Source organism: Rousettus aegyptiacus, unplaced genomic scaffold (genome assembly GCF_014176215.1).
Source record: "Rousettus aegyptiacus isolate mRouAeg1 unplaced genomic scaffold, mRouAeg1.p scaffold_m13_p_3, whole genome shotgun sequence".
NCBI lineage: Eukaryota > Metazoa > Chordata > Mammalia > Chiroptera > Pteropodidae > Rousettus > Rousettus aegyptiacus.
Genome location: NW_023416306.1, coordinates 3,784,833 through 3,795,545, shown reverse-complemented (window position 1 = coordinate 3,795,545; position 10,713 = coordinate 3,784,833). Strand labels below are relative to the sequence as shown.

Below are 10,713 nucleotides of genomic sequence, written 5' to 3'. Positions count from 1 at the left end.
CGAAGGGACAAAGAGATGGCAGACGCCGCTCCTCCTGCTCGGGGCCCAGCAAGGGGGGCCGGGGGCGCCGGCGGGGGCCAGTACCGCGGCCGGAGCGCCAGCCCCAGGGCGGCCGAGACGTCCCCTGACGGACCTTTCTGGGCCATCTGAGCAGCTCGCTAGCCTCCACGCCAAAAAGCGGGAGCCCCCCACCTTCTGTGCTCCCTGCCCACCCAACTGAATGTCCCCTTCGTTCAAGGGTGCTAGGAGTGCAGCCCCCCAAAAGGGTCCTTGAGCCGTCACTCGTTTGTCATTTCAGCAGACGCAGGACTCTGGGACTCGGGGAGGAGTGACAATCCCCGCTGTCCCCTGGCTGCCGGTGACACCCCTGTGCTGCTCCCAGGTGGAGGGGGCGTGGGGAGAGGGGGAGGGGGGAGGAGGAGGAGGGGGGAGGAGGGAGGAGGAGGGGGAAGGGGGGAGGGGGACGACGGACGTGAAGGCAGGAACCAAAACCGAGGGAGAGGACCACCGGTTCCCGATCAGCAACGAGACCTGCCTGCTGGCTCCCCGAGGGCTGTGGGCCGCGGGGCCGGGCTCAGGCCGGCCGGCCGCGGGCCCTGAGGCCGGGACGCGTGCCGCTGCCGCCTGACAGGTCCCAAGCGCCTTCCGGGCCCGGAGCCGCCCTCGGCGCCGCTCCTGGGCGCTCCCTGCTCGCGGCGCCCGCGCTTAGGTCTTCTCCTCCCGGTCCGTTTTCCTCCTCGTTATGTTTCTGGGTTTGATTTTCAGAGAGAGTTCCCACAGGGCCTCCTCGGCCAGGTGGTCACTGAAGTCATTGAAAAAGTTTATGATGTCGTCGTTCCGCCGGATGTCGTAATGCCTGGTGGGGGAGGAGGGCAGCCAGTGAGGGCCGGGGTGGGAGGCGGCGCAGGCCGCTGCTGCCTGCACTCTGCACGGCGGCCACCGGCACACGGGCAGGGACCGGCCCCTAGAGCCGTGCTCTCTGCCCCTTGCACAGTCTCCCCGAGCCACACCCCTGCATCTGGGCCCGCCCCTCACCACCCCGGATTCAGGTGGGCCAGAGCCCCCCACAGCAAGGCTGGCCACCGGCTTCCTTGCGCCGGAAACGGGAGGACGGCGGGGCGCAGGCCGCGGGCCGTGCTGTGCTGAGCCCATGCCGCACGCTTTGTCAGGTCGCCCTGCCAGACGGGAAAGGGCAGGTCCCCTGTCACCTCCCACCTCGGCCCCGGAGCCAAGGTCCGGAAGCGCCCCAGCCCCCGGCGCCGGCACTCACGCCTGCTGGAAGCACCGCATGCTGTCCAGGATGTTGAACTGCTGCCACCGTTTGGAGAAGTTCACCTTGCCATCGATGTAGTCTGGGTTTCCCAGGTGCACGAAGGTCAGGTCCTGCAGGATGAGCCCCCTGGGAGGACAGAGAGCCCCGGTCACCTCTGAAGAGTGGCTCAGGCGGCTGGCGTACAGCTGGGTCAACCGAGCCACCGGAGGAGCCACTGCCCGACTGGGCCCAGGCCTGGGGGCTGTGCCCGAGCAGCTACTAGGGCCGCGAGCACCCCAAGATGTGTTCGCTTCTTCCAGTGTGGATGCCCAACTCCCCGGGGAAAGCCGGGTCCTGGGGCCTCCAGTGCCCGCCTGCTGCAGAGGCCCTCCAGTGACCGTCCCGGCCTGCAGGGGGCTGTCAGGGGCCACCTGCTGCAGCGTGAGCTGGAAGAGCTGTGGGTTTGCTAATGCAAAATTCATAAACGAACAGGAAAATATAACAAAGCCCCAAAGCGGGGGTGGAGTGGAGCGTGCCTCTCGCTAACAGGTGCGGGAAGGTGCTGGTAAGCACGAAGGGTGCGTGACAGGCCGCTCTTCTACCCAGGGGGGCCGGGCCAACCTCCCCCTGTGCTGGCGCTGAGGGCCGGAGGGCGGGGGGCAGGGGGCGGGCACGGCCGGGCGACCCGTGCCTCCGTGGAAGGCTTCGTCAAACGCCCAGCTCTGGGCCAGCGCCGACTCTCGCGTCCCCCTCGGGAGAGCCCAGTGTCCCCTAGCGCGCCGAGGGCCAGGCGAGACCTGCGCCAACGACGCCCGTTCGGTTCTGATTCTCCCGTGCTTAGGTGCCCAGGGGCCCCCTCCCAGGAAACACGATCCGCTCCGGGCCGGGGACACGGTCTCGGAGCTTCTCGTGCCAGGTGCTCGCGGGGTCCCTCGGGCGGTTTAACACGCAGCCAGGTTTGAGGACTGCTGGGGCCTGGCAGGACGCCAAGGCGGGGAGGAGGGCCGGGAGACGGCACAGACGAAGCTGGTTTCCCGGGACCCCTCTTTTCTGTTTAAAAGTCAAACACGCTCCTCGTTACATAATTGGAAGTTAAAGTACAGTCACCTCGGTTGGAAACCTCTAAGCAGAGTGCCTCTCAGGGAGCCCGACAGATCGGCCCCAGAGGAAGGGGGGGCAAGCCCAGGCGGGGGCTCTACTCACAGGTACGGAATGCAGGGCGGCTCCACCTCGGCGAGGGCGGCCCGGTAGGCCCGGAAGGAGGACGAGCTGTCGATCAGCGTGCAGTACTCCGCCAGGCCCTGGGCAGTGGTGACGCCAGGCTCAGCACGGGGATGGCGCTGGCCGCGCCCCGCCCCCCGACTCCTCGCCCACCCTCTGCCAGTGCTCGAGGGCGCCCATGCACACGAACCCGGAACCAGAGCCAGGCCCGGCCCCAGCCCCGGCCGTGGGGAGGCCGGGCCTTTCGAGGACAAGTCTGTGCCCGCTCAGGACCGCGTCTCTTTAACTGGCCCCTGCCGTGTGTACAGGGCCCGGAGCCAAAGATATTTTCTATTCTGTTCTGTGCTGCAGCCCAAGCGAGCTCCTGAGGCACCCACCGAACTGGGTCGCTGCCCCCGAGCCTGCCTGTGTTCCTCACTGCTCTCGAGGCCGCGTCCACCAGGGCTGGCAGGCGACTGCGCCTCACTGCTCTTGCAAGCAGCGTGGGGTTCTCGCCCAGGAGACTCGGCCGCCCTGACCCCCGCCTGGAACGCTAGGTGCCTGCCTCTTCGCCTGCTGGGTGCCTCTCGCCCTGGTGCGTCACCACCTCCAGGAAGCCTGACTCCTCAGGACCTCTCATGCTTCCCTGGAGCAACCAGTGTGAACGTCTCACTTCTCCAAACACTGTTTTATAACTGTCCCTTTATGTTGCCCTGTGAGATGACCCCCCAGGTAGCCTAGCCGAGGCTCCGCCCTGTGGGCTCTGGCTCCCTTCTGAAGGGACAGCTCCCACAGAAGGTAAAGGTCCAATTCTTCGCCAGGCCCCAAGACCCTTGTGATCAGAGCCGGGCCCCTCCCCAGTGATATGGCCATGCTGCTTGGGGGAGCCAGGCCCCCACCTGCTCCCACCTCCCCTAGTCTGTGCACGCCTCTGTCCCCCAACAGGGACTCCCCTCCCTTCCCAGGAAACCCCCCACGCAGGTCTTGGTGAGACCGATACTCCCTCAGGGGGCTCCCGGACCCCGGCCGGACCGCGGTCGCACGGTCGCTCAGTGCCCCACCCTCTTCCCTCTAATAAGCCGCCCCATACGAAGTCTGGCCTGTTCACAGAACGGCCCCTGTGCCCACGTGGCCCCAGCCCAAAGCAGCCCCGCCAGAAGCACGGGCCGAGGAAGGCGCAGGTGAAGCCAGGACGCAGGTACAGGCCCGAGGGGCAGGCGCAGGACACCACCATGTGACGACCCCAGCGCCAGCCTCGAAGCCCCTCAGGGGCCAACGACAGGAGGTTAGAAACAGGAGACTAAGGTGGGGTGGGCTGCCCCGGTCACCCGGCAGGCTGGTGGCAGAGCAGGCACCCGAGACCAGGTCTCCACTCCTGAGCATGCCCACCACAGCGACCACCCAGGGCCACACGCCTGCTGGCTCCCTTCCCAGCCGCTCACCTCTGAGGTCTGCTTCTGCCACTCCAGCCTGCGGATGGGCGCCGAGTCCAGCGCCGAGAGGATGGCCAGGTAGGAGTTGAAGTTGTTGAGCTTCCGTAAATGCTGCAGAGAGAGGCGAGGTGGCCGTGAGGGCAGGGTGGCCGACCTGGGGCTTCCCACTTCCCGGGGCAGGGCCTGGAGGGGCAGGCTCCGAGTGGTGCCGCGGCTACCTTCATGATCTTGATGAACTTCAGGAGCAGCCGCTCCCTGTCCTGTGCCTTTTCCTGAAGCATGATTATCGACCGGACCCTGTACCAACCAAGGAGAGGACGGTGGCTGAGCCAATCTCGTCCTTCAGGCTCCTGGGCGGCCCCGTGCAGGGGGACGCGAACACCAGCAGCAGCTGGCCACGCGCCCACGCCGGCCACGCGCCCCACGCCGGCCACGCGCCCCCCGCCGGCCACGCGCCCACGCCGGCCACGCGCCCCACGCCGGCCACGCGCCCACGCCGGCCACGCGCCCACGCCGGCCACGCGCCCCCCGCCGGCCACGCGCCCACGCCGGCCACGCGCCCACGCCTGCCAAGTGCCCACGCCGGCCACGCGCCCCACGCCGGCCACGCGCCCACGCCGGCCACGCGCCCACGCCTGCTGAGTGCCCACGCCGGCCACGCGCCCACGCCTGCCAAGTGCCCACGCCGGCCACGCGCCCCACGCCGGCCACGCGCCCACGCCGGCCACGCGCCCACGCCTGCCAAGTGCCCACGCCGGCCACGCGCCCCACGCCGGCCACGCGCCCACGCCGGCCAGGCGCCCACGCCGGCCACGCGCCCCACACCGGCCACGCGCCCACGCCGGCCACGCGCCCACGCCTGCTAAGTGCCCATGCCGGCCACGCGCCCCGCGCCGGCCACGCGCCCATGCCGGCCACACGCCCACGCCTGCTGAGTGCCCACACCGGCCATGCACCCATGCCAGCCATGTGCCCACACGGCCACGTGCCCCACGCTGGCCACGTGCCCAGGGCTTGCGAGGCGCCAAGCGTGGCCCTTGTCTCTGTTCTCGGGGAGCTCATGTCATCCCCGACAGGCAAGAGGCCACAAAGACATCTGGTGGCCAGTGGGTGCCCACCACTGGGATGGGGACCCGTCCAGGTCCACGGCAGCTTTGGAGGGTCAAAGAAGAGCTTTCCCACCGAGTGCTGACCCGAGCTGCACTGAGGCCGGCAGCACCGCGAGTCAAGAGGCCGCCTGGCCAGACAAGGCACCTCTCACAGCCTCAGGGGCAGCCAGAGCTGAGGGCCAGCCGCACGCGAGGACCTGCTGTGGTTTCACAGTGGCCACTGCCCGTCACTTGCAGGAAGTGCCAGTCTGCTTTGCCCCTTCTGCTCCAGTGAAGCAACCGTGACACCCCGTCCCCCGCCGCCGCCTGCGACGTTAGCACACAACCTGGCGCTCCCTGCTGCGTGACTCCTCCCCGGCCGGCCCTCGCACGGCCCCTTCCCACGTGCCGGACGCGCCCCGTCCTGGCCCCGTCCTGGCCGTGCCCTTGCTCCCCGCTGCCTACGGTTCACAGTTAATGCCACGGGCCCGCGGACAGAGCTGGGAGGGTGCAAGAGGCACCTCCTTCTCCCCGCTGCCGGAGCTGTCTGCAAAGGAAGCAGCAGCCCACCCCGAGGTGCCGCCCCCAGGGAACTGGGCCCTCGGACTGAGGCCCCTCTTACCAGTAGGACATGTTGTTGAAGTGCTCGGTGAACTGCGTCAGGTTGGGGCTCTTCTCCTCGTTCTGCTCTTTTGCCCAAAGCAAAACCTCAGGAATCTGAAAAAGGAAGCAGACTGGATAGGGCTGGAGCCCTCTGGCTTTCCTGGGACGGGCAGTTTCTCTCGTTCAGGGACGCGCAGCCCTCCCCCAGCCCGCCGGACACCATACCTCTATCTTATAGAAGAGCTCTGCGTCCAGCAGCGTCAGCTGCTCGGCTATTTCATGGCTGTGGAAATCATGCAAGGTCCCCGGCCTGGGAGACAGAGCACCGAGATGAGTGGTGTGTGGACAGGATGCAGGGGCTGGACTGGTCCTGCACTATGGCCTCAGAACCAAGAGGCCAGGGGGCGCCCGGCCTCGCTTTGTGGCTGCACAGAGGCCACGAAGCGGGTTGGCAGCAGGGCGGGACCGGGCCCGGCTCCTCCCGGGACTGCCATGCCGGCCGCCCTCTCCTGCCTCTGCTGCTGGATCTTGTGGGCCCCGTCTGGGCCCATGGACGGCCCAGCTGCCCGAGAACCCCCTGCCTGGCCCCATTTCCGGGGCCTGGTGGGGATGGAGGTGGTGTCACGCGAACGAAGCCTACAACACTCACTAACGAGGTGATAAGTCGCAAACATCTGTGGCTAGGGTATGAGGGGTGGGGAGGAAGCAGGTGACAGACTGGAGCCTTCGTACAGGTTCTTAGGAACATTCGGGACGGCAGGGCGAGTCAACAGCTGCCGTGTTAATGCAGAGAAGGGCTGACCACAGCCCGCAACACGGTCATCTGCCTCCTGTCCTGGTAAGGCCCCGCGCGCCCTGGCGCCCCACTTCCTGGTACCAAGGCGACTCGTCACACAACACAACCCTGGAGAAGCGGCCCAGCCACCGGGCTGCCCCCGAGGCGGGCAGGGCCGGGACGTGAGGCTGTGGGGCTGGGGCGTGCGCTGTGAGAGGCGGAGCGAGCGGCAGCTCCTGGGCACAGCTCTCGCCAGAGGACACGGGGCTGGGGCGGCCACGGACGGCCCGGGGCTCACCTGGCTGCCACGCCCCTGGCGGCCAGGGGCTGGTCGGAGTTGGCACACCTGAGCAGCTTCTTCTGGTCCACCTTGTCCAGGATGTTCTTCCGGAGCACGCGGGCCAGGCTGAGCTCGCCGCTGCACACCAGGCGGAAGACCAGCTCCATGAGCAGCTTCAGGATCTCCTCCGTCAGCTCCACGAGGCTGAGGGCCAAGGCCGCAGGGTGAGGGAGGGGCAGGAGCACAGGACAGGCAGAAGGCGGCTGCCACCAGGTCCAGAGATACCCAAGGGCCACGTGGCAGCCGTCGGCAGAGCCGGAAACCTCTCACGGGAAGAGAGCAAGAGGAAAGGGCTTGGGACGGCGGCCTGCACCCCCGCGGTGCTGGGGCGGTCCCACTGGTAACCAGTAGCCACCGTTCTCCCAGCAAGGGTTGCTGGCACTGGACCAGCAGCAGAGACCACGTGGCACCTGGGCTGTGGACGAATCCCACACAAATCCCCGGAGGGGCTCCTGGTTCCTCGGGCGAGGAGTCGTAAGGGGCCCTGGCCCTCAGGCCAGACGGCCGTAGACGCCCCGGCGCCTCCCCCGCACAGACCGCCATGCCGGCAGAGTGCCGCAGCTCGCGGGCGCTGGCTGAGACCATCCCCGGCAGAAGGGTGGCGCTGTTTCCTTCACCCACCCAAGGAGGGGCCCGCTGGGCGAGCGGACGTGGACGGCGCCGCGTCAGGGTGCGGGGGAGCCGAGGGGGGCGGCAGGCGCCTCCACCGCTGCTGGGGGCTCAGCACGGGGCCTCTGCGGGCTGAGCGAGTCACGTGCGGAGCACGTGGCCCCCGTGAGGAAGCACACTGCAGGCTGGGGTCAGTCTGAGGCCACAGGTCTTTTCCCGAGGGTCATGTTAAAGCGGGCAGGGCGAGCGCCGTCCAGGGCTGTGGGCGCGTACTCGGGAGGCGCAGGCGGAATGTGCCGGGAGGCCCCGATCTCGGCAGAGAGGTGTGCGGCCCGGCGGGAACCCCGAGATGCCCGAGGCCTGCTGGGCTCCTCCCCACACGCTCCCCCAGTCTGGGAGGCGGAGCACTCACCAGAGCTCATCCACCACCCGCACCAGCACGAAGAACGTGTTCTTGCTGACGCGCTTCTTGAATGTGTCAGCGAACGGAGAGAACTTCTCGTACGTGGAGGACGCGTTAAGGAAAGCACCGTGCTCAGGGGCAGGGGCGCGTGGCGTCAGTGGGGGGCTGCCGTCTCCCAGCCCCCGCCTGCTGTGCTGACGGTGTGGGCGCGAGGCGGCGGCAGCCGGCACCCAGGGCACGGGAAGGCACGGGACTCAAGCAGGGGGCAGGGCCGCGAAGCGGGACTCAGCCCAGGGCCCAGACTCTTCTCAGCCGCCACCTCTCCTGCCTGCAGAACTGTCCCCACCGCACCGGCCGGGCCTGCCGGGGTCAGTTCAACCCGAGGTTCCCGTCGGACTTCCTGAAACGCCGCGGGCCGCCTCGCTGAGCTCAGGAAGAGAAAGGTGGTCACAAACCACGTGCCCAAACCCCAACCTCGGGAACGTGTGCGGCCCATGGGGTCTCTCTCCTCTCCTGACGTGTTCTCACCATCTCCCCACACTTCAGGCACTCGAGGAACGCCTGCTCTGGCCCCACGCAGCCCTGCGACACCCGCCACCTCCTGCTCCTCCTGGGGTCACAGTTTCTGCCGTCCTCCTGTGCTCACCATCGACCCCCCCCCCCGCCTCTTCTCTGACTCCATCCTGCCTGCTGCCTCGTGACCCAGGAGTGCTCAGGAAGGAGCCACCTGCCGGTGTCTAGACAGTGCCCAGGGCCTGCCGCAGAGGGCTCACTGGCCAGGCGTGCTCAGGATCTTGACCTCCATTGACACGCCACAGCTGGCCGAGCAGGGGAGGCGCTGAGAGCCCGGCTCTGGAGTCAGAGAGGCCTGGGGGACGGGGAGGAGATGCACTCGCAACAAACGGCCACGTGGGTCACTTACCCTCTCTGAGCCTCAGTTTCCTTAAGTACATATAGGTAATAACATGATGGCACCGTAGGTAACACGGCAATAACACGGATGTGAGACACTAAACGGTTTTGTAGCGGGGTGGGGTCACACGTACAAAGGCCGAGTCCTCCACAAGTGAGAGTCACTCTCGGTGGAGCCAGGTCTGTGAGCGAGTGAACGTGTGAGGCTCGAGAACCTGTGAGGCTGGAGAACCTGTGAACGGGGCCGCCCACTCCAGGCTCGGGGGACCAGGGCCCCTGGGGCCCAGGCGAGGGGAGAGCGGAAGGCACGGGGTCTGGAGGAGACAGGAGGCATCGGGGGAGCCTCGGGGCACACAGGGAGGGAAGAGAACCCGGACTCTGGACTTCCTGCCCCGCGTGGTGGGCGCTGTCCAGCAGAGGGCAGTCACGGGCTGTGAACCAGGGAGGCAGCCCAGTTGCCAGGGGACCCTAAGCTGGCCTGCTCTTTGGAGAAGCAGCTCCAGGCTGGCGTCGGCGGGATGGGCAGGTCTGGACCTGACTAGAGGCATCAAGAGTGGGTCCTTCTAGGCCCAGGGCCATCCTGAGCCACCACTGCAGGCGGCATCGTCTGAAAGGGCGAGCTCGCGGCAAACGTGATTGGGGGCCAGCTCTGCTGTGGACGTGGCTTCCGTCCAGGGCCGGGCGGGCCAGCAGGTGGGGTGGCTGTGACTGTCTGAGCTTGGAGTCTTGGTCCTCTCAAGGCTGAGACACTCCGCAGCCATCACACCGACGACCTGGGGCTCTGCGGGGACCTGCAGGTTCCCCGCCTCAGGGCACGGCAATGCTAGTTCTGCCGAAGCAGCCAGTTATCACGACTACCATCAGCCAGCACACTCTGTGTTCCGGACACGTCATACGCTCTCACTCCGCCCTTTCACAGACGGGGAAAGAGGTTCAAAGACGAAGCTTGGCCTGAGGCCCCAGAGCCAGGACACGGCGGGGCAGGACGGAGCACCCCCCCTGCCCGCCGCGGGGGCCCCTCCTCTCTCCGCTCCCAAAGCTCCGTGGTGCGAGGCGTGGGGCCGGGGCCGGGAAAGGATATCTGTACTGCAGCTTCCGGATGAGCTCCTCGGGCGCGATGAAGGTCCTGTAGGTGGTCAGGAAGGCCTCGCAGTACAGCACCAGGTCTGGAGGGGACAGCCACCGGTTAGCGCGCCCGCCGCCGGCGTGTGCCGCCCCCGACGAGGCATCGAGAGCTGCTTGTCTGGGCCAGGGCCTGACGGTTCCCAGGGTCTTAATCATCCCGGCACAGAGAAAGTGATTCGAGCCCGGCAGCAGGACCGTGTTACACGTGAAGGTGGCAGCGCCCGGAAGCGGACGCCTGGTAATTAACATGCGCCGAGAGGCCCGAGGCCAGGCTGAGGGGCAGAGCTTGGCCGGGGTACGCCTGTGGGCTCGCTGGCCTGCCGGGGAAGGGCGAGGCCAGCCAGGAGGGACCTGCCTCCGGCAGTCGGGGGCGCTTGGGCCGAGCGCTCCCATCCACGACCTCCCCTTCCCTTCGGAGGGGCTGGTTCTAGCCAGGGGTTCCCAACCTTTCCAGAATCACAGCAGCCCCATTTATTTGCAGGTGGGATGCACCCTCCCAAGCAGCCCTAGGTTCAATGGCTCTGGTTCCTGGAGCCTCGAAGCCTTTCCATTACTAAAACCGGGCAGAAGCCCAACTGGCAGAGCGGCCTTCCTCAGGCGCCGTTGGCACAGACAGGAAGATTCTCGGGCTGCCCTGCCGGCGGGGTCCCCCCGGCCCGGGCCGCAGCCGGCTTCGCCGCTCAGAGCAGAGGACCGCAGCCAGCTCCCACTCAGGCCCTTCGCAGAAACGAAGTCGTTCCTTCGCAGGGCTGAGGCCGGCTCCGGCCTGCCTGGCGCAGAGGGGAGGGCCGGCTGTCCCGGGGGGCAAGCGCGCACACTGCGTGAGCACTGCCCGCCCGCGAGCAGGAACGCTCGCCGAGCTCACCCCAGCCGCACAGCCGCCGGGCACCCTGCGCCCCTGCGCAAGCCGAGTCAGCTGAGGCGGGAGGGAGGGACGTGCCCAGTGGCCGCCCGAGCCTGGGGACAGCGCGGC

The 10,713-nt window shown here is 67.9% G+C and overlaps 1 protein-coding gene and 1 long non-coding RNA gene across 11 annotated transcripts in view; one reads left to right on the top strand and one right to left on the bottom strand.

Moving 5' to 3' along the window:
• Positions 1-432: 432 nt before the first annotated feature.
• RAPGEF1 (Rap guanine nucleotide exchange factor 1) overlaps positions 433-10,713 on the bottom strand; it is a 122,245-nt gene continuing 111,964 nt past the window's right edge. For 4 of the 10 annotated variants that reach the window (XM_036218076.1, XM_016133867.2, XM_016133868.2 and 1 more), the window contains 10 exons: positions 9,697-9,781; positions 7,713-7,805; positions 6,650-6,835; positions 5,802-5,886; positions 5,596-5,690; positions 4,104-4,182; positions 3,895-3,996; positions 2,456-2,553; positions 1,271-1,399; positions 433-856 (listed from right to left, as the gene is read on the bottom strand). In XM_036218076.1, coding sequence (XP_036073969.1) covers positions 706-856; positions 1,271-1,399; positions 2,456-2,553; positions 3,895-3,996; positions 4,104-4,182; positions 5,596-5,690; positions 5,802-5,886; positions 6,650-6,835; positions 7,713-7,805; positions 9,697-9,781 — 1,103 coding nt within the window. In that variant the 3' untranslated portion in view covers positions 433-705. The remainder of the gene's footprint in view (positions 857-1,270; positions 1,400-2,455; positions 2,554-3,894; positions 3,997-4,103; positions 4,183-5,595; positions 5,691-5,801; positions 5,887-6,649; positions 6,836-7,712; positions 7,806-9,696; positions 9,782-10,713) is intronic. The other 6 variants (XM_036218077.1, XM_036218078.1, XM_036218080.1 and 3 more) reach the window with 2 other exon arrangements.
• LOC118600410 lies at positions 7,802-8,629 on the top strand. The gene is made up of 2 exons (XR_004950062.1): positions 7,802-8,146; positions 8,250-8,629. It is a non-coding gene; the product is annotated as an uncharacterized LOC118600410 (long non-coding RNA).